Genomic DNA, 26,784 nt, shown 5'->3' on the forward strand with positions numbered 1-26,784 from the left:
ACCTCTAGGTGGTGCTGTGCTATAGTGGAGTAGCGCAAATACACTAGTAGGAAAATGCCTTTCACTTTCAGAAATAATACCTCATTTTTCCTGCTCTAAAAAACACTGGGTAAGTGCTCTTAAAAAAACAGATGTAAAACTGAAGGATCATGATGTTGTCTAAAGAACCAGTAAGGAATCACAAGTGCACAATAAATGCCTTGTGTAAAAAAAGCTCTATCTCTAATCCAGCATCTGCAAGCTGTATGAGAATATAACTTGGTAGGCAATTTTCTTGACACCACAGAAGAATAAAGAGATGATTAGCTCAACTCTTACATGTATTGGCTCTGAGCAATAAACATGTATAAAAAGCAATTACCCAGTTTATTGCTTAGATAAGCTGTAATACCTAAATGCTCACCAGAAGAAGATGGTTCAGGGTACCATGGATTATACCCAAAGCAGAAATACACTCCGCCGTTCATTAAGGAAATAAGCAATGCTAAACCCTCAAATATCACCACTTAGAGCTTTGTTCTTAAGCACAAAATTCCCTGTGGTGGATGCATTATGCATGCACTCCAGCCAATCTAACACACAAGTCTCGCTCACACCACCTACATGCTTCGAATATCTGAAACACTTCACTTTATTGAACGCAAGGGGGTGTTTCCGATTGTGCAGTATGCAACCAAGGTCATGCAAGACCAGTTATTCAATTTAGACCCAGCACAGAAGTGTAGTTAAAAATAAAGACATAGTAGATGCACCTGCATGTTGCTAGCTGAGAAGTCTTATAGAGTTACTAATCACTACATTAGTGGCTTGGTGTCTGAACTGTGAAAACTGTGCCATCTATTGAAACTGTATGATGACAGCAAACAAATCCCCTCTTATTTTCAGCCTGCATTTACAGGCTGGTTCTCAAAAAAATAGAGCAAGAGTGGGGAACCACTTTCAACCCAAGGGCCAAATTCAATTTCAGAGAAGCTCTAGGGGGCTGGATTCTAGAGGTGGGCAGGGCCAAAAAAATACCAGCATATTTTAAACTCTTACTGCCAGTAGCTTACTTTTAGGGGAGGCAGTCCAACCTTTGGGGATGGGGAAGTGTATAAAGCCAGGAAACTACCCAATGATTGGTAGTTGGGGAAAAGGGGGGTTGGGCCAAGGGAAGGGCATGTGGCCATCTGGGGAACCCCAGAGGGCCAGATTTGGCCCCAGGTCTGTGGTTCCCAGCCCTACTTTAGGGAAAACTGTATCCACTCCAGATAGAAATGCTCACTATGACTGAGTGGCAATTTTATCTTGAAAACTTGTGGCTGGATGCCATTGGTGGTGGGTGCTAAGGCTACAGCCTGATCAACTAGTACAACTAAACACAGTCAAAACCCTATTGTAAGCATTAAATGAGTTCCAGTTGCCTTTATGATTCTCCTGTCATTACATTTAAGGTTGTTTCTACCACATAACTGACTTGTGCCCCAGTAATTAGTATGTGTATCAGCCACTTTGTTGTCCTTTTTATTTTGGGATTGAATATAGCCATTAGTAACATTTCCAGCACAGACTTCTACATCTACAACTAAGCTTAAAAATAACAATATTTATCATATAAACACTGTACAATTATTAAATATATTTAGCACTGTATTCATGATAACATGGATATTACGTAATGAAGTTCAACACTTCTGAGGAAACTAGGTGCTGCCGCCTTTTCTTTTAAGCAAAAACACTTTGCTTAAACCGTTCTTTGCTTTTATGGAACTTTTTTTTTTTTTTTACAGCCTTCTGAAGCTGTGGTAGATGTCTCTCTCCTTCCTCAATAACTCCACCCCGGCAAGCGAGCTTGAATATTACAAGAGGCCCTCTTGCTGAAAACCTGTGGGAACAAAGTGCTTGAGAAGATTTTAACCAACATTGACTCAAAAGCCGTTTAGAAAATAAATCTCCCTAAAAATTTCCAGAGTTAAATTCTGGAGTGAAGTTTTTGCTCCCGCATGTCAAGTTTCTCTTGGAATGAATTCTCATCACCTGAAATTTCCCACGAAATAAATGTTCTGAGAATCTTCTTTTTCAGGCTCCCTGAACTGTTGGAGAATTTCACACACACACGGAAGAATATTCTGCTACAGCCCAGCCCTCCAACACTGGAGAATTTAGGGTGCAACTATGAAACCATTTTTAATATTATTATTTGAATATTGCTGAAGGAAGTAATCAACTTTGCCTCTCTTCCTTCCAGTCCTGCTTTAGCCCATTGTTTGCTTCATCCACCAGTATGACTTAACCATGTAGTTCCATTCAGTATCCATTGAGATAAATTTCTCAAGATAATTTTCTGAGAATTTTTCCTAAGTTTTCTATAAATAGTTGAATTCCACCCTACTTGAAGAATATCTGGTGAAGTTCCTCCCCTCTCCCCCTGCTTTATTTGCATGAAATAAGGAGCCCTCTGGGTAGCCTAGAATTCAAAGTTTACTCTATGCGGTGTGTCAAAGTTCAATTTATGACCTGGACCCCCTGAGCAACCCCTTAAGGATCTCTTGCCTTCTTAAGAGTCCCACCATCCTTCTTTAAAACTTCCTCTTCCCGGTAATGTGGGGTTTAGGCAATAGACTGACACTCTAGACACAGGTTTTAACCACAACAGTTTACTAGTAGATTTAAAGAAAACAAATCACAACTACAGGTATTTACACAATAGAGTTGAGTGATATTGTGGCTGTCTTTGCTCTTGCTCTGCTGCAGCCTGGTTTTTCTGACCCTTACTGGCATTCTCCCACTTTTTATATACCCTCCTCCCTCAAAACCAAAAGTACTGCTTCAAACCTGAAGAAATGAAGCTTGAGTGGAGAAATGAAACTGACACTTAACCGGAGAAATGAAACTACTCCTTTCAGGGTTACCCCCTCCCAACAGAGAACTCCAGGCCTCCAACCATGACCCTTTTTTTCCTTTGCCTCTGAAGGCCTCAAACCTATGGCTCTCTCCTTTTGTTGCTAAACTTGTATCAAGCCTTTGGAACTCATAGTGCTGATTCACTTTCACAACAGCCTTGTGTGATCACATAGAGATAGTAGACTGTATCCAAACTTAGACATACTTAGAGTAGACCCATTGACACCAATGGGATTTAAGTTAGTCATGACTGACTCAAGCCCCATTGGTTTCAATGGGTCTACTTTAAGCCTGACTAAGTCTCAACCCAACCAAATATATGTTGAATGACAAATGGACATGACTGAAGGATTATTTCTGACTTACAAAGGCAATATAAAATTAAGAGAGGTTTCCAAACATGATCAAGAATTAATATAGGGTTTTACCAAAAGAAATCACAAACCTTTATATCCTCTGAATCCTCCGAGGCTTCAGACACTAACTTGTCAGTCTTTGTTTTGTATCTGGTGGCCTACGAAGAAAACAAAAGATATTTGCTTCCTATACAAGCCAGCAAAACACAGACGCTCAAACAGACATTGCAGAAGTGCTGTTAGTTGATCTTCACTAACTGCAGCATTCTGGCATGGAACAGCTACGGAGATGTGTATTACTGGCTATTAGTGACGCTGGAGATTAGTAATTTTTAGTCCTGGAACGCTAAAGGCAAACTGGCTGGTAATGGCAAAGTTGATGGTTACTAAGGGCAATGTCACAACTCGGAGAAGACACGTTTTGGAGAGGAATGAGGACTATGCGCATGCATTTTACCTCCATTCTCTGTTCTGTGTTCATTATTTCGTAATGTTCCTTGATCACTGCTCTCTGAAGAACTGATACAGGCACTTACACTATGTGGCCCACTGCAAAAATTACTGTTGAGTTCATTGTGATCAAAAACAGGATTAATTCTTACAGCATTCTCTGCGTTGCATTGGCTGGGAGGAGGGCCTCTATAAGGTAGAACATGTTTGTTTATGGTAAGACTTCCTGTTTTCAGCTTTAAAAGGCCAAAATTTGAAAGGAAAAAAGGTAACATGAAGGGTTGAGCTGCTTACTCCGCGTTAGTCTTGCTTTTGCATTTCCTCCATAATTTAATTATTAAAGTGATGAGAAGAAAAATTAGGCACAGCAAGCCAAGCATCGCAGCTTTGGAGATGTTGGATCGGGTAGGTGCTGGAGCATATTTTGCACAATGCTCTCCTCTGTTTCTATGTACTGGGCATCTAAAACGTGGAGCGAGAGGAAAGCAAAGCAGCATATATCAAAAGAAAGATAAAGGGCACAAAAAATAAAACCCTGCCTGCATCCATGAACTCAGGAGAAATCTTGCAGGTAAGTAGCCTCTCAGTTGTCCAAGGAACTGGCAGGAAGGCACTCTCCTGCCCTTTAAGGCATGCACATAGCACGGGTGTAGCCCCCTGAAGGGAGGCGGTGAGTACCAACTCCCGCTCTCTAAAGCTCTAGAACTTTCCAAAATGTTGTTCAGTGCAGGCACAGAATTCAGATATGACTGCACAAAGAAGCCCAATTGCAGAATGTTAGTTACAAGTAAGCAGCCTGTCTCTCTTCTCCCAGGACACAAGGTCAGTTGGCAGGGACCCAAAGTCACACAGAAGTTTGCAGAACTTGATCATGCAGAACTTTCTGCCTATTGTTCCACTAAGGGTTGATTCATATATGAGGCATCATGACAGAGCCTTAGCTGACACCTAACTCTGTGTCAACTCAGTGCCACATGAAGACCCTTGTCTTTTCTCAGGCCTTTTAATGCATCTTAGCTTTAAGTGTTGTTGTTTTAAAAAAATTCCAACTATGCCGGATTTATGCCAGCCTTTCCCAACCTAGCATGCTCCAGATGTATTGGACTGCCTCTCCATGCTGGCTGGGAATTATGGGAGCTGCAGTCCAACACATCTGGAGTGTGCCAGGCTGGGGAAAGTTGATTTATGCTTTATTATTTTTGAATTACTGAATTTTAAATGGTTTTGTTTCTCATTATGTCCTGCTCTATGAACTTTCTTATAAGGTACCTTAAAAATATTGTAAATCAATTAACTAAGAATAGCAGGAATCATTGCAGTTACCTGGTAACTTGGTGTAAGTGGCTGTCTAGCAAATATGTTTTCCCTCCGATTCATTTCCCTTATGAAAACATGGACAGATCTGTCTTCCACCACATGCATGGTGGAGTCTCAGATACTTACCTCATGAAACTCCAGGCACTCACTTGGACTGATGGAAGGTCCTATAAGGAAAAAAGCTTGTAGCAGGACTTCCCCACAAGTAGTTCAGGTTTGGGGTTGCAGAGAGTGGGAGACCCATCTCAAGGTCTTATGTTATAGGAGCCATGTGTGAATATATCTATCTGTAATATCTATCTAATATCTATCTATAATATATCTACACTCTATCTGTAATAGGTGTGAATATAGTTAGTTTTACACTGCTGTAATTGATACAGTGTCTGCTGAAGTGACTGAAGGGTTACCTCTCCGTATCTTTGCTGGATTACATTCTTGGTCACATATATTCTTAAAGTAAGTTAAATCTAAGCAAAAATATGATCTACCATACAGCATACAAGGATGTGCAATGTTCAAAACTTCCCCCCACCCCCCGCCACTTGCCAAAAGGTTTAGTTCAAACCAGGGATGTACGAGAATTTCATTTCTGCTTCAAAACATACGAGCATGCCCTGCTCAAAGCCCTGAACGTGACAGCAATTGTGAGCACGTGTCCATCAAAAATGTTCGCAAATTGTTGGATATGGGCTCATGTTCGATTTGTGCAACTTTCCCAGTTTGATTTTGTGCAAATTCCCCTGTAGACTGAATCAGCCCAACTTTAGCCTATGGAGCAAAGTTGTGCATATTAGGAAATTTGTGCAAATTTGCACAAATGTCACATTTGATCACTGTTTCAATTGTGCAATTTTCCCATTCGCACAGCGATCGCAAACATAAACAGAATGGGTGTGATTTGAGCAGAGAGCAAATGTTCGGAGAATCCTCGTGATCTCAAACACTGCTCGTTCACCCATCCCTAGTCAAAGCCCCTCCTGTCACCTTCTGCTTGGTTGTATGAAATGGATTCTGGCTTACAGCCAATATTTTGTGTACATACAGGGGAGCAGGGTGATGGGAGGGGTAGTTAATAGCACAATGTAAATACAGACTTAAGGTTGACCATAAGAATGTAACATAATAGAGGTCCATCTAGGACAACATTGTTACTCTAGCAGTGACTCGCTCTGGTAAGGGCCTCTTGCATCCTGCTACCTGAAATGGAGATGCTAGGGCAGGGGTAGGTAATGTGTTGTCCTCCAGATGTTGTTCAACTGCAACTCCCATCAGCCCTAGCCAGCATAGCCAATAGGGGGAAGATGGGAGTTGAAGTCCAACAGTATTTAGAGGTCCATACATCTTCCACCCATGTGTTAGGATTTGAAGGGGCAGTGTTTTGCATGGAAAGCATGTACTCAGCTACTGAGCTATGTTGCTTCCCTAGCCTTGTCTAACCCAGAGAAGTGGCTGCATTTTATCATGTCATGCGCTTTCGCTAGTATTCCATGGGATCTACCACCGGACATGTTCTACAGTAGCATCAATATTCATAAGCATATTTACCTACCTACAGACTGCCCCTCTTCCTGGAACTAATTCACACTTGCCACCATTCACACACAGGTGTGGCTCAGTCTCACACAGGCTCCGGCATGGCAGTCCATCTGTTCTGACATAACCAGGTTTACAAAGACAATCTGCCTCTTTTGTCCAGTCATCCTTTATGCATTGGGCAAATTCATCACATGCCATGAACTTGCAAGGGTCCGCTTGATCAGCTATAATAGAAGGGGGGAAAGATTTTAAAATGGATTCATAGATTCAGTGCCACGTGTACTTGGCAAAATCATCTGCTGGCTAGGGAAGACAATAGAAGGTCACGACCACGACATACCACAACCTCTGTGCCCATCGTTACAGTATGTGCTAGAGGCAACAGAGTCCCTTCTTTTTTACTTTCGCAAGCTGCAATGATATGTTTTCTTCAGCAGTCAGGCTTTATGTTTTATTTAAAATATTTATAGGCTGCCTTTTTATGGTAAATGTCCTCCTAAGGCGGCTTCAGTACAATTATGCATCAAAATGAAACAAAGCATTAAAAAAAATCACGAAAACAGTATACAATCATAGAAATGGACCAAAGCAATAATAATAATAATAATAATACCACCACCACCACCACCAATACTTTCTATTCTACTTTGCTACCAGCGACAGAACGTCAAGATGTTAACAAAAGATATCCAAATGTATAGACGATGGCTGTGTGTGTGTGTGAGTGGCTTTTCATCAGTAGCACTCCCACAAAATTAAGATGTTACAGTGAATTATAACTGAACATGAGTAAAAACAACAAAACAAAAACGATATAGCACAAATCTCAGTTCCATTTAGGCTGTATTCTAGAATTCAACAGGCAAACACAGAGTTATGTTCATCACTGGCCATGAATTCATTTGGACTACTTTCTTCAGTTTTGGGCACCACTGTTGAAGCATGTCAATGGAGTACTATGAAGATAAAATATGAGCATGAGACTGGAGGACAGCCTGCAGAGGAAGAATTGCAGGGGAATGTGCATGACAGGGAGCAAGAGGCTGAAGGTCAGCCAAGCAGAGGTGATGAAACGAAGGCCTACAACAAGAAGAAGAGAAGAGTAGTAGTAGTGGGAGACTCCTTGCTGCATGGGATCAAAACCCAAGTATGTCACAAAGACCCATGGACTCGCCAGGTATGTTGTCTCCTGGGAGGATGGATTAGAGACGTGACAGAAGGGTTGCCTGCACTCATAAAGCCCACTGACAGGTATCCCTTTCTTCCCATCCATGTGGGAACAAATGATACCGCCAAGCGAAGCTACGAAGAAATCACATCAGACTTTGAAGTTTTGGGAAGGAAACTCAAGAACTTTGGGGCCCAGATAGTTTTTTCATCCATCCACACAGTTTTTTCATCCAGTAGTTAGAAGAGGGATAGAAAGGGAAAGAAAAATACTCTGGGTGAATGACTGGCTATGAAGGTGGTGCCAGCGAGAGAGATTTGGATTCTGGGACCACGGGCTATACTTCCTGGAAGATGGACTGTTGGCAAGGGATGGGTTGCACCTCACAAAAGCTGGGAAGAATGTGTTTGGCCACAGCATGAAGAACTTCATCAGGAGGGCTTTAAACTGAATCCTATGGGGAAGGGAGATGTAAAGTTGGGGGTAACAATGGACGAAGGCTCATGCACCGCAACGGAGAGAACAGCTCTAATATCACCCAATAATAGTCTTCACAAACATGTAGGAAGAAAGCCAGACCATGAAGCACATGGTCTTCGATGTCTATATACTAGTGCCCAGAGCATGGGAAACAAACAGAACGAACTTGAATGCTTAATACAGGACGGAATGTATTACTTGATAGGTATAACTGAGACTTGGTGGGATGACACTCATGACTGGAATACAGCAATAGAAGGATATAACTTGTTCAAAAAGAACAGGAGAAACAGAAAGGGAGGTGGGGTTGCACTATATGTGAACAATACATATATCTGCACAGAAATACAGGAGGATGAGCTGGTAGCCCCATCGAGAGCATCTGGGTTAAAATAAATGGAGCAAAGAATAAAAGGAACATGGTGGTTGGAGTCTACTACCGGCCACCCAATCAAGGAGAAGACAAGGATGAAACTTTTGAAAAGCAAATAGCCAGTGTTTCAAGGAAGCATGATGTAGCAGTAATAGGGGACTTCAATTTCCCCGATATTTGTTGGGAGACAAATTCTGCAAAACATAGCCCCTCCAGGAAATTCCTGACTTGTGTGGTGGATAACTTCCTCCTACAGAAAATAGAGGAAGGAACTAGAGGATTGGCTATCCTTGACTTGATCCTGACCAACAGAAATGACTTAGTGGGTAAAATAGCAGTTACAGGAACTCTGGGGGAAAGCGACCAAGTTATACTTGAGTTCATGGTTCTAAAGGAAGCAAAACCCGAGTGCAGCCAAACGCTATTTTAGGAAAGCCAATTTTAATAAACTCAGAACAATGATCAGTAAGGTCCCATGGCAAGCGACTCTAACGAGAAAAGGAGTCCAAGATGGGTGGGAGATTTTTAAAAAGGAAATTCTCAAGGCACAATTACAAACCATTCCAACAAGAAAAAAAGGTGGAAGACAACAGAAGAAGCCAATGTGTCTTCACAAAAAGCTTAGAGATGACCTGAAAACAAAAAAGGACACATATAGGAAGTGGAAGGAAGGCCAAGCTACAAAGGAAGAGTACAGGCAGGTAGCACAGAATTGCCGGAATGGCGTCCAGAAGGCTAACGCTGAGAACGAGCTGAGATTAGCGAGGGATGCTGAAAACAACAAAAAAGCTTTCTTCAGCTATGTGCATAGTAAAAGACAGAGGAAAGAAATGGTGGTTCAGCTATTAAATAAGGATGGCAAAATGATAACAGATGACAAAGAAAAGGCAGAAGTGCTCAATTCCTACTTTGGCTCAGTCTTCTCCCAAAAGAGGGTCTATGAGCCCCCTGGTAAAGGCGAAGTACAGGCTGAAGGAACAGGATTGCAGCTTGAGATCAATAGGCATATGGTCAAGGAACACCTAATTACTTTGAATGAGTTCAGATCTCCAGGGCCACATGAACTGCATCCTAGAGTAATAAAGGAACTGGCGGAAGAACTATCAGAACCACTGTCTATTCTCTTTGAGAAATCATGGAGGACGGGTGAAGTGCCAGATGACTGGAGGAGGGTTAATGTTGTCCCTATCTTCAAAAAGGGTAAAAAGGAGGAACCTGGGAACTACAGACCAGTCAGTCTGACATCCATCCCTGGGAAAATTCAGATGATAAAGCAATCCATATGTAAGTACCCTGAAAACAATGCAGTGATTCCTCGAAGCCAACACGGATTTGTCAAGAACAAATCCTGCCAGATGAATCTGATCTCATTTTTTGATCCAGTAACCTCCCTTGTGGACTGTGGGAAAGCTGTGGACATAATATACCTCGACTTCAGCAAAGCTTTTGCCAAAGTGTCCCATGATATCCTGATGAGCAAACTAGCTCAAAGTGGCCTGGATGAAACGATCCGGTGGATCCACAGTTGGCTACAGAATCGGACTCAAAGAGTGCTTATCAATGGGATCTTCTGAAACTGCGGAGAGGTAACGAGCAGGGTACCACAGGGCTCAGTCCTGTGCCCAGTTCTCTTCAACATTTTTATTAATGACTTGGAGGAGGAGGTACAGGGAATGCTGATCAAATTTGCGGATGACACAAATTTGGGCGGGATAGCTAATACTTTAGAAGACAGAAACAAAATTCAAAGTGATCATGATAGACTGGAGTGCTGGGCAGAAAATAATAGAAAGAAATTAAACAGGGCTAAATACCAAGTTCTGCACCTAGGAAAAAGAAACCAAATGCACAGTTACAAGATGGGGGATACGTGGCTCAACAACACTACAAGTGAGAAAGATCTTGGAATTGTTGTAGATCACAAGCTGAACATGAGCCAACAATGTGATGTGGCTGCAAAAAAGGCAAGTGGTATTTTGGGCTGCATTAATAGAAGCACAGCTTCCAAATCTCAGGAAGTACTAGTTCCCCTCTACTCAGCACTGGTTAGGCCTCATCTGGAGTACTGTGTCCAGTTCTGGGCACCACACTTTAAGAAGGATGCAGACAAGCTGGAGAGGGTTCAGAGGAGGGCAACAAAGATGATCAGGGGACTGGAAACAAAGCCCTATGAAGAGAGATTGAAAAAACTGGGCATGTTTAGCCTTGAGAAGAGAAGAATGAGGGGAGATATGATAGTGCTCTTCAAGTACTTGAAAGGTTGTCACAGAGAGAGGAAGGCCAGGATCTCTTCTCGATCACCTCAGAGTGCAGGACATGGAATAATGGGCTCAAGTTACAGGAAGCCAGATTCTGGCTGAACAGCAGGAGAAACTTCCTGACCGTTAGAGCAATACGACAATGGAACCAATGACCTAGGGAGGTAGTGGGCTCTCCCACACTGGAGGCATTCAAGACAAGGCTGGACAGCCATCTGTCAGGGATGCTCTGACTTGGATTCCTGCATTGAGCAGGGGGTTGGACTCGATGGTCTTGTAGGCCCCTTCCAACCCTACTATTCTATGACTCTATGATTCTATGAAGGAACTGTGCTTGCTTAGCTAGCAGAAACAAATATTTAAGCGGGGGCAGGGAAGCATACCAGAAAGAAGAGAGGCCCCAAGAACTTGCTGTCTTTGCTAGGGATGTTGGAGAAATGTTGGCCACCATTTGTGTGCCTGCATTAGGCCGTGATAAGCTACGTAAATACTTACGTAGACTATCACAGCAAAGAGCAGGGGCGCAAATGGTGGCTGCTACGCCATTTGCGCCCCTGCTCTTTGCCGTGATAGGCTACGTAAGTATTTACGTAGCCTATCATGGCCTAATGCAGGCACGCAAATGACAGCCACCATTTGTGGCCGCAGCAGCACGGCAGCGGCCGGAAGTCCAGCTGCGGCCGGCCCCGGCCGGCGGCTCCGCAGACTTGCTGCAGAGTGGAGCTGGCTGGGGAGGATTCCAGGGGGAGGGACGGATCGCTTCCCCCCCCCACGGATTCCCGGAACGGAACAAGGTAAGGGATTCATACATCCCTACTCTTTGCTGCAAGACCTCAGGCAAGAGACTGTGCAAAGCCTTGTGCAAACAGAAGCACCCCTCCAGATTTGGTTCTCTTTTCTTATGCAGGGATGCTGCGCGAAGGCAGAAAAAGTTCTTTCTGCACGGAAAAGATCACCTCTGGATCCACCCATGGAGTACCTCCATTAGCTGGCTTGTTTACTGTGGCTGTAGCTTTATTTTCAGTGTCTCTTTTTATTTACCTGTCAACAGAGATGTGAAGTCTTGTAAACACCATAAAGGTGTTCATTTGTTTATATATAACACCTCCAGGGGCCTTTGACACATACTGAGTAAGGACCTGTGTTACCTGCTAAGTATTCCTGACATAAGTATATAAATAAAATGTAAGAGGAAGAAAGCAGATCTCTTAGAGATTTGCCTCTTAGCTCAGCGTTCTTGGACGTACCACTGAAACCTGCCAATCTGGCAAGATGTAAGCACAATCCATTCTGACCTTTTTTGTTTGGTTGGCTTTGTTTCCATTGCGTGCTGCAGTGTGAAAGCTCACATTTTAATCAACAAATATTTCAGCGAGAAACGTGGCACCTTTTAAAACCTGACCTATGTGTCTCATTCAATGCAGCATCAGCGTTGTAAGCTATGGGATGTTAAGTGGAACAAGCTTTCAGGAGTGTTGTCAAGACAACGTTTTTAGTTGTGATGTTGGAAATAGCAGCAGAGTCATGACACTGTCATGTCAACATACTCTGGCAATTTTCTTCAGCTGAACCTAAACATGGTGTACAAGTGCCTTTGATTTGTGGAAGGATGAGAAGTTCATGATGAGATGTGTTTCTCTGCTTAGTGAAAAAGGTAACCCAAGTTGCTTGAAGCTTGAAATCCTACAGCCACTGGCACACATAAAATTTTAGCTGAAAAAAACTGTTAAGCCATCTTTCAGTATTTCTTACCCTACTATCCATTTCTGCCTGTACTTGCTTTAAGGATCTCTCCGCTACCTGAGTTTGGCTGCCAGTCTTTTTGCCCTTCCTTGGTCTTTTATTCTGAAAATGTAGCCAGTTTTCCTGTCTTTAAAATGCAAACACACTCCGCTTCCTACTCCAATCAAGCAGATAATCTCTATTTAACATGTGCTTATTTCACAGTGGGGCGCTAGATGTCCTGTTGTGTCATGCTCCTGAAGTGTAAATCCCGAAGGGAAGTAAGGAGAACTTGGAGCTGCAATGCTGCAGAGCTGATGCACTAGTTTTGTGGAACTGGTGGCCAAATGAGCAGATGCTTTCCAGTGCTGCAGCTGTCCTAGGAAAAGCCCACAATATTTGAGATCAGCACAAGTGCTGTCAGTGATGGCAGCATGTTGTGCAAGAACAAATGCAAACAGTGAGACTTAGGCCATGGTCACACCAACTCTCTTCCTGGGATACATCCTGGGAACAACTGGTGCCGTTCATACCATATCCTGGGAAGAGACCATCCTTATCATTCTACTTCTAGATTTGTTCACGGTGAAAGTAAGATCATTAAAGAGGAACTCAGATCTTTGCAGTGTTTCATATAATGGTTGACCAGACAACGTTGTTGTCTGGTCAACCATTATATGAAACATATAATGGTTCGGCTATTGGGCGGTATAGAAATAAATAAACAAACAGACAAACGTTGGACAGAATCCTGGACAAATTACGTGGGGATCGATCCACAACCACTAGGAAGAAAGTCTCACCACCACCACCACTACACTCTTTTAGGAGCTGCCTCCAATTAAAGGCTACAGCCAGGACTAGCCCTACCATTATGCGAAGTGAAGTGGCTGCCTCAGACAGCAGATTTTGCATCTCCTGAAAGGACAGCAAATTGTTAGTTATTCATTCTATTATTATTATTTTATTCCTACAGCCAGGAGTAGGGAGAGGTGCTCATGGGATTTTCTGCCTCATGTGCCAAAATAACTTGGCTGGCTTTGGTGCTCCCACTCCCACAGCTTAACATGGGGTGGGGACACCATTTGATGCTCTGCCTCAGGCTGCAAAATGTCTTGGGCTGCTATTTGCTGCAGCAATCAAGCAACCTCAGAAGATTGCCATTACAGTCATCAGGCTGGGGCCTTTCAAGACAGTAGATCTAATCAGCACACCATCCCTAAGTCTTCCCTTGGTGAAATGGGCTGCTTACTTACGACTAATGCTTTTGCTGATCTCTCTAGGAGTGCACAACATGCAACATTCCCAACACATCTCACTGACTTTAATAGAAATATACAAAAACAAGGTCTTCCTGGATCTGGATCAATACATCTCCTTTTTCAAGAAAAGCGTATACGGTAGTAGTTTACAAGTTTCCATCTACCTTTTTGCCAACGCCTGCACTCTAAGGGCTGCTTCTCATTTTTACACTTTGCCATGAATAAAGGAGTGCAAATATGTGAGCCTTAAATCAGCCTAGAATGCATGTTGGAATGGAATGTCGGCTTTTCTTATCGAAATGAAAATTTTCCCAGCTGCGTTGTTTTGCTAATAAAATCAGCAACTTAAAATCAGCTGCCACTCTCAGCTGGTGCAAGCCATGGACGCTTTGTGCTCAGGTCTCCAGAGGGAGCACAGGTGCACCTGCAGGCAGCTCCCCCTGTTCCCATGAAGTGCCTTGCTGATGCCTCTTAATTTTTTTAATTATTACTTTTTAAAAATGTGTGGCTAGAGTGCTTCCAAGTGAAGTGCTGACCTCTAGTCACCCACAATCTTTTTTTCCCTTGAATGCCTCTGGGACTCATGTGGCCTCAGAGACATTCTTAGGAAGTAAAGATGGTGGGAGACCAGAGGCCAGCTGAAAAAAAATAAAAAGGAAGGGACAGGAGTGGGCCTGTGTTTGGAACCACAAACCCCTACTCTATGTTGTATTTGGGTTCTTGAGCAAATTACTTGCCTTTTAGCCTCACCAGTTTGCCTTCATGTGGAATTGGTGTTTTGTGACTGGCCACAACCACCACGGCAGCCATTTTGTGGTGACACGCATGACACTCTCAAAATTACAAATGTGTCCACTGGCCCAAAATTGTTGAATACTCTCAGAAGTCCACAACTGAGAGATACCATGAGTCTGTTCATACTTTCTAGGACATCATAAAATGTTTACTGGAAAGCGACATTTATGATTTTCCTTTCCCCTCAGCCCATTTTTTTACATCACCTGGCTCAATATCAAGTGAATAGCTGTCAATTTCAAGGTTAAGGCGTTGAGCTGCTACATCGCAAAAGTCCTCCAACACACAATGGACAGCCTCTGTGATGTTATACGGCACAGACTTTGCAAACTTCATTTTGCTGTTGACAATCACACTTCCATTGCGGAAGTTGAGTATTTCCAGTTGCTTAAATCCTGTAAGGTTGGACTGTAGGTAGGGAAGCAGCTGCAGAAAAGAAAAAGAAGCTTGATTTCAAACCCCCTATCAATGCCTACATGCCATTAATTCCACTTTTCATTTTGGGCAACATAAATCAACCACTCTGTTTCACTGACTTTATTCACAGACTTTACATCTGCTTCCAAGTTAAGTTGCTCACTTGGTCTTCTGTGGCAGTCTCTCTACTTTTTCAATAATCTATTAAGATAGATAGAGTGCAGTTTTCCTTCTAATTAAATTCATAGACTACAATGCAGTTAAAAAGAAATCAATGGGACTTAAGCAGGCTTAAACGTGAGTTGCAGCTGTAGGTGAGGCAGGCCTATGGTTTCAAGTGGGCTTTACCCACTATTGGTTATGAGAGAGAGAGAGAGAGAGAGAGAGAGAGAGAAAGCGTGCTGGATATTTACACAGTTCCTCTTGCCAAAGTCAACAATGGGTATATCTGTTATACAGTATTGAGCATGTTTTGTATGTCTTTCCAGGCCAATGAAATATCACCATTCAATTTCACTTGCAAGTTATATCCATTTATTGCCAAAGGTTCTTGTAACACCACATTAATTTTAGCAGCACATTGTTGCACAGAAGAATACTACTGTCTGTTAGGAAAAAAAACTGCATTACGTTATGCTCTTTGATAACTTATGATGCATTTTCATAGAGTTGGATCCTATGGGCTCATCCTACTCATAGAACTGCTTCTGTCAGTGGAACCAGGAGGTGGGTGTTTCTCCCCTGCCCCAGCCCCCTCACATGCCTTCAAAATCTGCTGCAGAGGGCTGGGAAACCCTGTGGAGCAGGTTTTTTGATGGTGCAGAAAGCTGCAGAGGGAGAGAGGCAGAGAGTCCTGTCATGCTAGCAGACTTCTGCTAGCGTGATGTTGGATTTAAGCCCTAGTGCTAATTGTGCATTTCAGCATAAGAATTCACATCTTGGGTATAATCAGTGATACTCTGTCTAGGCCAAAGTAAGCCAAAGAAAAGCCAGCATCAGAAGACAGGAAACATGACATCCCCTGAGCCACCATAGCTGCCACTGATCACTCCTGCTGCCACTGCAGGGGATGCTCCTATGACCTCCTCCAGCCTTCTGAGTTGTGCTTGAGGGAGTTGGAACTTTGAGTGTGCGAGTAATGGTAAGTCAAGAATGCTAGCTCTCTGTTCATTCCACCGCTGTGCCCTGCATGCACCGTGATGTACCTCAGATTCTGTGGGGTTGGGCAAGAGCCATTTCTGTGTGCCGATCACTGTTGCGTTGGACCTCTGCTATACTGGTGTCCTCGAAGGAGCAAGAGAGCCCACCAAGCTGGAAGCCCATCCAAAGGCCGAGCCCTGAACTGGTGTCTTTAAATATGATGCCAAATGCAGGCATTCTGATCTTAAAACCGGCACAAGGATCTTTGCTTTGACTGCTTGAGTGTTTCCCCTGTAATACCACCGTAACAGGTTTGGTAACCCTGTGTTGGTGTGAGTTATGCTATTTTTGCCTGTCATAGTTTGCCTAGGCAATTGAACGAAGACTGCAATTCTGAATGTGTTGTCCTTGAGGGGTAAGGCTCATTGCACACAACAGAGTAAATGCAAGGACTGGGCTGTAAGAAGAAGTGCCATTTTTCTCCTTAATGGGCTTTTCATTATCAGAGTGATTTGATGTATGTTTTCTGCTCACATTTTTAACTTGGGAAACGGCAGCAACAAAATACTTAGAGAGATAAGATTGCCTTCCTAAATGTTATGGATGCATTTAAAACAACCCTTTGTCACTTACCAACTGCATGAATTGCTGTTCAAGTGCTTTGTATTCTGTGGACCTCCGATCGAAGAGGTCATTGGAAAAGTGCATGTTGGTTACTCTCAGCCTGAGGAACACCACCAACTCCTTGCCTTCGGCTGCGGTTGTCATGGAGCCTGTAGTCACATACTTCAGTGGAGAAGCTGGAGTCGTACCCGGAGCTTCTGGCGGGGCATAGTAGCCACTTCCGCCCTCATCCATGGTTGCTGGGCTCATCATATCAATCGCATCTAATTCAGCGGCAATATCCTTCACCCCCATTTCAAATCCAGTACTGTCTGCTGCTGCTACCCACACAGAGCTTGTTGCTTCAAAAGACTGGCCAATGACAACTGAGGGGCCACTGGTAGTCACTGCTGGCAATAAAATGATCTGATCTGGTGGCCCTAAAATATCATCTTCAGGAAGAGAGGTGGGAAGACCAGTGAGGTATGGCACAGTACTCAACGCAGCTAAAATGTCATCTCCTGAAGATTCCAGTTGGTCTGTAATCTTAGCATCTGAAAAGGAAACGAAATTAATGTAGAATAGCCACCCCTCAACAAACCCACTCCCTAACAGGGGGCAAGAAAGTTTTTGATCTTGGTGAACATGACTGCTCAGGAAGGGAGGTTAAATTACAATAGCTAAATGAGGCTGCCAGAAAAACCGGGTGTGGATTTTGGGGAGTGATTCTGTTCTCTTGTTCTGAATGGAGTCAGCAAAGTTTTTTTTTTCTTTACTTCTCTTCCCCTCCCTTCCCCTTCTGGTAACATTGAAGATCTGATTGGTAGGGTGAAGGGCTGGCTGCACCATTTTCAATCTCTGCAGTGCTGCTCAGTACTGTGTTAGTTTCTCTCCCTCTCCATGTGCAAGGCTGATTCCCCCCACCTGCCCCTGCCATACAGTTTCTTTTGCTTCCCTCCCCCAGCACTATCTTCATCCTGGAACAGCTTATCAGTCAACAAGGTCCTGCTCTTTCATTCCAACTGCAAGTAGATCTTTTAAGAACAACAGGGAGGTTTGCTTTGTAAATTTATTGGCTGACTGGATGGGAGAAAGTAGAGGGCAATTTCGAATTTCCCATTACTTTCCTATTTCTTCCCCCCAGCATTCCCATCTCTGCAGCCTTTCTCAATTCCCCAGCCACACTTATCTCATTCCCCCCCCCCTTTCGACACCAGAAATGAGGGAAGGGGGGATGCAATTTTTGCAGAGACCAACTCTGGGTTGTGAAGGGGAGCTGCTGCTGGGAAGAAAAATCTAGAGTGGATTTCTTCTTCAAGAGAGGGAAAGACTGTGTCTGCTAGCCTGAAAACAGATGCTTGTTGGGCTGTGCTGCATCTTGCCAGGGAAGGAGAACAAAGTTTAATTTTCAGAAATAGATCTGCAGGGACTTAGGCTTATGGGGACCAATCTCATCTGTGCCATTAGCCCTCCTCCTTAATTTTGTACATGGGGAAGTGTGCCATTTGGATGGAAAGGGAAAGGCAGTCTGTATGGGTTCAGCGGGACTTTTACTATATTCTTGCTGGCTAGTAGAAATGATTTTTGGCTACTAAGCAGCTATTGCTCTGACAATAGCACAATATGGATACTACATGTTTAAGGTCTGCTATAGAAAATGTAGAGGTGGAATTATTTCTTAAAACAGTTATGTTCCACCTTTCCACATAAAAACAACCACAGTATGGCTAAGAATAATTAAAGCCCAATGTAAATGATTAAAAATGATAATGTAATAAAAAAAAAGATAAACATCAGCAGCAGGTAATTAAAACGTCAGGAAATATTAATAGAAGCAAATAGATACACATCCAGTCTAGAACCATTGTACAATCTCATAAATCCAAGTGAACAATACTTTTAGTCAGTCACCGTTAAGATTAGAGGGAGGGAGTGCGGAGATGCATATCCCTAGGAAGGGAGGTCAACAGTACTGGTGCCACTGCTGAGAAGGCCCTATCCCATATAGCCCCCACTCCATCCACTAGCTCATTGACATGGTTTGTGGAACAGGGCTTCCAAGGAATGTGTGGGTGGGTAGGCTCAACTCCTGCACTGTTTTCATTATTCTAGCTATGACCATATTCAGATAAATGATTTGTCTACTTCTTTAACTCTGTTCATACAGTTGCCTCCAGGTGGCTCCAATCCCAATGTCACGCAGCCCACAGCTGACATCCGCACGTTCGGTCTGACATCTGAAAACAGGAGTCTATGTATGTATGTATGGCTGAATGTGTGTAGAGTCTCACATGATTGGGAACGCTGTGGGAATCGGGTTCCTAACTGTGTGGAAATCCTATGTGCATCCAGCAAGGCTGGCAATGCTGGGAGTTGCCTGTCTTAACATCCATAGGATTGTGCCCATAGCCATTACTCCGTAACCAGTATTGTCTCTGCAGTAGCAGTCCAATTGTAACAATACTAACAATAACTACATGATTATTTTGGCAAAGTGGCTGTTATCTTAGGACATCGGACTCCTTATAGACTCCATCAACTTTTCTGCTAAATGTGCAAAGGGTTTGGTGTTATGTGAAGAAAGGTGGCATACATACAGATCTGAAACTCCCCATTCTGAAAGAAATATAAAGAAGATGCCAGGAAAAGGAATTAGGAACACAGCATAAGGAAAAAGGGGTGATGATAGTTATTACAAGGCTAATTCACCTGAATAGTATTGTCTTCTTCAAGTTGCTATGAACATTTATTGCTCAGAAACTTCATTTTTAATAGCATTACAACTTGCATAAGTAATTGGTTTGACAAACTGTCACACCTGTTACAGATGGCAATTAAGTGCAAACTGGATTACAATGATTCGCCTTTGATTTGAACATCACAAAAGTAAAGCTGAGTATCTCCTAGTGTATTCAGTACAAATTTGTCAATTCACTATTCATACACTTCTGTTATTTTAGAAGTGCATTGATCCAGTACTTGCTTGATAATTTGCCAATAAACCACAGTTCAAGACTGGCTGGTTGTAAGATACCAGTATGTTTTGTTGTTGTTGTTACATAATTATATTTTAGTGACAGAGTATGAATAGGTCCAGTGTATCATTGAACTAAGCAAATGAATGAATATGGAATAATTTAAATTTTGTTCAACGAGTAAATCACTAAACTCAGTCAATCGGTCACAGCTTGCATTCTGTGCGTGGATTCAAGTCTGATGTTGTACTTTATTTTCACAGCCCTTATAGGTCTTGCAAACCTGATAACTCAGTGTCTACCAGGATTTCCCATTGTGCAAGTGACTTATTCTGATATTGTGGTGCTGCTGGCATAAGAAAATATGTGAAGTTACAATACAGTACAAGAAAATCCAAGTTACTTTACATTCATCGATCTTATAAAATCATTCATTAACTGCAATTTTTTTATGCTCATGGATAAAAGTCTTAACTGGGGCGGGTTTGAAATATGACAATCATTTCAAAGCCATTTCACGAACATCGAAATGGGTTGCTTTGATTTTTCAGTGAGATGGTAAAATTTGTAAGAATGGCTTGTAAAACCCCAAAGATGCTCTATTCAAAATCAGACCCAAAGTTTGAACACACACTCCATGCTGTATCTTTTGTGGGGAGGGGAAATCAGAGATTCAACAGGACTTGCTCCAAAGTAAATGTGCAGCTGAATCAGTGAAACAGAGCTGTGAGGGCATTTCACAAAATGGCTACTCCTCAAATTATTGTGTCAGTTTTGGTCAAATCATGGTTTCTTGATAGCTCTACCCTTAGCCATGGAGTGCTTCCTATAACAGCAATGTAAGTTGCTTCTGGGGACAAATGTCAGTGTTATACAAACACTGGATCTAGGCCACCTGTCCCTCAGAACTTCTTTACTATCACCCATTGGCAAAGAAGCAGTGGTTGTTGGTGTTCCAATTATGGGGTGGGGTGGGGGAGTAAGGGGCTCTTAAGGAAACCCGCAAGCCCCACCTCAGACTCCAAACCATGCCCCTTGGTAGCCTTCTAAAAACAGCAGCTAAGAGGGTCTCCCCCCCCCCCCACTGAACATGGCTGGGCCTGGATAGATAGCTTGAGTAAACACAGCAATGTAGAGCCGGAGAGCAGGCTGCCCTCTCAACCACAGATACACATGAGGAGACCCAGATCCATAGGGGCTCTTTGAATAGCAGTATGGGGAGATTAATCATGCCCCCTTTTAAAACTGTAGTTAAGGGGGCATGACAAAAAGTGGGGAGCTTCTCTGAAATGGGATTCGGACCTCAGGCTGAAAGAGGTTCAACACCCCTGACCGAGAAGCTCGAGCAGCAATATTTGTCTGCAGACCTGGGCTGGGCACTGGATGAGGTTGGGAAGATTCTCCTCACAGCATACGGGGTGTGTGTGTGTGTGTGTGTGTGTGTGAGAGAGAGAGAGAGAGAGAGAGAGAGAGAGGGGAGGGGAGTCATATATCTTGTTCCTAATTACACCTTCCAAAGCAATCTCTCCAAAATGAACTATAGATGACACCTGTAGGGGTTTGGTGGCAGCAAAGCTGGTAAAGCCTAGAGAAGGAGGTTTTTGTCAGAACCCACAAGATACTATTCAAAAGGAGATGGCTAAATGCCTTCAAACAGTGGTGTCACCAGTTCAAAATTACACTGGAGAGGTCACGGAGTGGGCAGGGGGGAGAACTGCATTTCCGGGTGCTGATGATGGGTGCATGAAAGGTCACTTCCCTTTAAGTACCACAATGGTCCAGCAACGGGGGCAGGTGGGGAGAGGGTGAGCTACTTGTTGGGTGGGTGCCAATGCCCTCAAGTGGGCAGGTTCATGATACTCCGTATGAGACAACTTCATCTATACATTCTCAAAAGGAACACATTTCATTTGATTATGGATGTTGTATCTACATTACAAGTACTTTCTCAAGCCTTCATTTCATATAAAATATTATTGTAATCCATTTTTTTCTTGCAGCTGTACTTTGCCCCATGTTTCAGTGATGAGAATGCAGTATATTTTTTGCTTACTTGCATTTTAACTATTTTAAGCAGCTTATGGAATTAGTGTTTCCTAATGAGGGGATTATAAAGTAAGAGCAATGTTCTGAATTCTATAAGAGCACGAACACAGCATGAGACTAATTAGATTGCTAATATAACAGGAGGACAATTGCTGGTCAGCCTACAGTACTCATATGGAAAAAAGCTTAGGTTTGCTCTTCACTGAATCCTTAATCCATATGTAATTCAATTTCCTTGGTTGTTGTTTTTTAACTGTTATTCAAGTGCTATAAGGACAGTTTAGGTAAGAAAATGCCATTTCATTATGGAAGAGGATAGGCGAGTTAAGGGGGGAAAAAGTTAAGGCTGAGAGTATACCTGGGAGTAAGTCCCATTGAACTAAATGGGATTTACTTCTGAGTAAACATTATAATTATTATATTTATTTATACCCCGCCTTTTTCCCAAATGCAGCATGGACACAAGGCGGCTTACAAAAATCAAAACATATACCATTAAAACATATGAAAATATACAAAAGTTAAAATATAAATTAAACAACAATACAATTAAAATTATATTAAAACATTAAAACAGCATTTTAAAACAGCATTTTAAAACAGCATTTTAGCAGCTTACCCCCAGGTTCCAACAATGTCCCAAAGGCCTGCTGGACATTGATAGGCTTGCCCTGTAAGCTTGCTTAAACCCATTGATTTCAGGGTGCAATCTAGTATCTCCTTAACTGGGAGTATGCCCCACTGAACTCAGTGGGTGTTACTTCTAAGTAGATTTATATAGGGCCACACTGGTAAGCATGCTTAACTCTGAGCTGGATTGTGGCTCTCATTGTGGGGCTAAATGCTGGGTAGGAACAGCACAGCTTCACATTTCTGAAAGTCTCATGGTTCCTCTGGCTGCTATGGGCTTAGCTGCTCTGATGTCACAGAGGCACATGGCAGCTTACAGCTAGGCAGCTGAGGGGGATCTTAGAAATTGGAATTCTAAAGTCCGTGAACCACTTTTATTAAACTGAAACACAGAAGTATTGCCTGTGTGCCACTCACTTTCAAATTACACCTCTCTGGTACAAATCTGTTGAGCAGTTGCTGAGTCTTGATGGAAAGCTATTTGCCACAAACAAACAAAAAGTTTGGAGGCAAAAATGACATTTGCCTCCAACCATGATCGGAGAACAGCAATCAAACTTGGGATGCTTGATTTTCAGCATACATAACATTTTCAAAATGCGAGAGGCCCAAAAGATATCTAGAAAAGGCAAAGGAATGTGTAGTTATGCATCCAAAATGAATTGATGTTCACATTTTAGAATTCTTTACAGGACTGGATAAAGAACTAAAATCAGTGTGTGTGTGTGTGTGTGTGTGTGTATGTGTGTATTACTTGGCAGCAATTTAAAATTACATTTTGACAAGCTCAATATACAACAATGCATGTTCTCTGAAAGTGGAGAAGTGATTCTAAATTAAATCCTAAATAGGATGCTTAAACCCTGGGGTTCTCATCCTCTATTGTACACCGTATGATGGATTGGACATTATGACAAATCCTTTCAGAAGCTAATTTAATACTCGGAAACATAGCTCTATGGTACCAGTGTTTATTAGACTGAGCAGAGACAAGCACCAACAAAGCACATATCACTCGAGGTTTCATGTAAAAATAAGCCAAGATTCCTAAAAACAAAACAAAAAAATAAAGCACACAGAGAATTAGAAAGTGAAAAATAACACCAATCATACTTGGTGAGTTTCAATGTTGATTTCTCTTCCATTATGTAGATTAATAATATCTGCATACTTCTCAAAGTATTCGGGCACATCAGCCATGGGACACCTTGTTCTGCTTGATAAAAATCATTTTAATGCGGATTTATGGGATAACCTATAAGGGACGTCTGGTTATGAAGGATCTTTCTTTGCAGTTCTGGTTGTTTCTTTGAATCCTTTCACATCTTGGAGACTAGCCTGTAACATCTTGAACCAGCATTCCTTTGAATGAAACTTCCTAAGAGTAATTAGTATGGAAGAAAATGTTTTTACTGAGAGAAGCCATTGTAAATCAGCCAGGTAAACTCCCACAGATTGTAAATCAGGTAAGCTCCCAGAGAAATGCAGCATGGCATACTGATCTGAAAAGTCCCACTAAAATGGAGTCTAACAAATGGAAACCTAACCCTAACCCAGACAAGACAGAAGTTCGCTTGTCAATGGGACTTTTCATTCAGGAATAGGGATTCAATCCATTTTGGATGGGCTTATGCTTCCTTGAAAAATCCGATACACCGTTTGAAACTGGCTTTGCTCCTGGATGTAAATGGGTTGGAACCAGGACCATCTACTCTGATACAAGCCTGACCAACCACTTAGGTCATCAAGGCAGGTCCTGATCCATATCCTGTCTCCATCACATGCATGATTGGTGGTACATGGGGGAGGGCTTTTTCCATTGTGAGAAAGAGAGAGAGAGAGAGAATAGGGATATGGGATGGGAAATGGTATGTTCATCTGACTGTGATGAGGTAGGGTAAAGAATTGGTGCCATTTTTCATTTCTCAATCATTTTCTACCATCAGGTTTTGTTAAGAGATTTTAAATATGACATCTTTAAATAATACTTGATTTCTGACTTGGGCCTATAAGCTATAGTCCAGAGCAAGACAGTGACTGATGCTGCAATTGTAAGCCCCAATGAACACATTAGGCCTATCAGGAGTGCACTGTGAATTAGCAAGTGTTTTATGGACAAGAGTGGGGCTAAATCTTGCACGAACATGAATGCAACCATGTATTATTTATGGAACGTTTTAACCTAACCTAATAGTTGTTTATAGAAGTATTCCTGAAATGATTCTGTGCAAAATCCTTTTGTGCAGAGTAATAAAATATCAGACTTTCTTGGTAAAGAATAAAGTTTGTATTTATTTTATGATGACAAAAATATGGATGTTTGAACATAGAATTATGGGCTGTCTGAAGATCAATTTCAGTGGTTTTATTCCACTACCCAATATCTAATTTTAATGCTGCTGATACCATGTTTGTAGCTGTCTCCCCCAAATCACCAGACTACATATAATCTAAAATTGCTTTCAGTGTTTGAACTCCCAGGGCTGAAGAACATTCTAACCTTAAAGCAACATGTATATATACTGTATATGCCTATATATCATATAGACATGGATACAGTCCATATAAAGGGCCTGTATCTATCAATCTGATGTCAGCTCTAATATTCATCAAAACCTAATTCAATTCTCATAAAATGTACATAGCTGGACTTACCTTTTCGGCCTTCAAAGCACTGACTTCATGCAGAGTATTCTTAACACATCTGTAACAGGAAATGATGCTGGTGGCAGACAGTGAGTGGTACTCAAGACTCCTGATGAAAAGAATGACTTTGTCAGCTTACGATCAAACAGAATGTATGAAAACAAAAAGGCAATGAAAGCAGAGTTCTTACCTGGTAACACTTGCTCATCCAAAAGAATTTTTAAAATGTCTTTGGTTTCACATCATTTAATGCTTTCACGCCTCTGCTCCAGCAGCTCTTCACTCCAACAGGAACTTCAGCACTGAAGTAATTCATCTCAGGAAGCGCACATCCAGGTTGCTGGTGCTGCTGATCCAGTGTGAAATGTTCCTTCTGTAGTCTGTCATGCAAAGCCAAGGGTGGGATACACACAGGGTAGGAAACTGGCACCCCATTAATCAATAGGGATGCAGGGGAATTTGGTTCAGTTCACATTTTGTTATGAACTTACTGAATTCACACTTCCCAAATAAATATGCAAACTGGAACCCAGCAATCCTTGGTTACTTGCACTTCTAAGAATTTTTATGGTTCTCCAGTCCAAAAATGTGTACATTATAACATATTGAATATAATATATAATATAATATATACTATCTAATATATTGCCTAATATGCACTAATACAAAACTTTGTATATTCGTGGAAAAAGTACAAAAAAGCATCACATAAGGGTAAGTTGCAAAAGTGCATATATTAGAGAAAATTGCATACAAAATGCATATATTATCAGAAACATGGACAAAGATGCATATACATTTTCATGATGACTTTTTTTTTTTAAGAAGTTGCAAACTGATGTGGAAACAGGAGGGAACAACTTTAAGAGTGGAAAAATAAGAAACTGAAATCGACAGATTTGTCCATCCATAGTAATCAAGGCCACGACCGTCATCATGGACAAGCAAGATCGAGAGGGATCAATGATACATCATTGGACCAAAACAGGAATGAGGTACTACTTAGTCTTGGCCTGCCTGCCTCTTAGGACTATGCCATCAATATGGATTTAAAGGAGCATGGCAAGGAGGTCATAATAATCTAAGTCAGGGATCATAGCCTTGATTCGTTTCCTACAATACCAAAGTGTACTTCCATTGGGAAGATGAGACTGTTAATTCTGCATTCCGTTTTTACCTTACTGGTGCTATCAAGCAAGCCCCCAGAGTCCAGACCCAGCCCAGAAAGAAAAATCTGCAAACAAGAAGAATAAATACATCTGTGGAAAGCGAGACTAGTGAAAGGGTTTGTAATGGACCTCTATTACTATGCAGTTGCAGTAAGTAACTGATAGTAAAGCATCCACTAAGTAAAGAGAGCAAGTTTCTTCTTTCTTTCTTTCTTTCTTTCTTTCTTTCTTTCTTTCTTTCTTTCTTCTTTTTTGCTTTAATTAGAGAAAAATAAAGACAGATTTGAAACTGGGACCTGTCAGGGTTGTATCTGAGCCCACAGAGTCCCAAGGCAGCTCTGATTCTGAGGGGGAGATACAATTTGTGGGAGAGGAACTCTCTCAGACTTCAGAGGCGCAGCTGGAGGGGGAGCCCCCCCCTGCTCACATCCCTGGGAGCGACAGTGACCCAGGCATGGAAAGGGAGGGGCAACCTGAGCTTTTGGACACAAGGCGCAGGTACAGGCACAAGCGAGAGATTGCAGGAGCCAAGCTTAGGTGCTCAGCCCGATTGGC

The 26,784-nt window shown here is 42.2% G+C and overlaps 2 protein-coding genes across 3 annotated transcripts in view; one reads left to right on the plus strand and one right to left on the minus strand.

The window, feature by feature from the left end:
• MYO6 (myosin VI) overlaps positions 1 to 2,054 on the plus strand; it is a 158,085-nt gene extending 156,031 nt beyond the window's left edge. The window contains exon 33 of the mRNA XM_084826946.1: positions 1,770 to 2,054. Within this exon, the coding sequence (XP_084683072.1) occupies positions 1,770 to 1,777 (8 nt within the window). The 3' untranslated portion in view covers positions 1,778 to 2,054. The remainder of the gene's footprint in view (positions 1 to 1,769) is intronic.
• The window catches only part of IMPG1 (interphotoreceptor matrix proteoglycan 1), a 139,747-nt gene continuing 113,568 nt past the window's right edge, over positions 606 to 26,784 (minus strand). The window contains exons 13-19 of one of the 2 annotated variants that reach the window (XM_084826948.1): positions 16,794 to 17,317; positions 14,810 to 15,029; positions 6,559 to 6,769; positions 3,984 to 4,151; positions 3,697 to 3,878; positions 3,329 to 3,397; positions 606 to 1,864 (exon numbers count right to left, since the gene is read on the minus strand). In XM_084826948.1, the coding sequence (XP_084683074.1) occupies positions 3,372 to 3,397; positions 3,697 to 3,878; positions 3,984 to 4,151; positions 6,559 to 6,769; positions 14,810 to 15,029; positions 16,794 to 17,317 (1,331 nt within the window). In that variant the 3' untranslated portion in view covers positions 606 to 1,864; positions 3,329 to 3,371. The remainder of the gene's footprint in view (positions 1,865 to 3,328; positions 3,398 to 3,696; positions 3,879 to 3,983; positions 4,152 to 6,558; positions 6,770 to 14,809; positions 15,030 to 16,793; positions 17,318 to 26,784) is intronic. The other variant, XM_084826947.1, reaches the window with a different exon arrangement.

The sequence above is a fragment of the Heloderma suspectum genome, chromosome 1, assembly GCF_057233095.1.
Source record: "Heloderma suspectum isolate Gila_16-S chromosome 1, 16-S_ref, whole genome shotgun sequence".
Lineage (NCBI taxonomy): Eukaryota > Metazoa > Chordata > Lepidosauria > Squamata > Helodermatidae > Heloderma > Heloderma suspectum.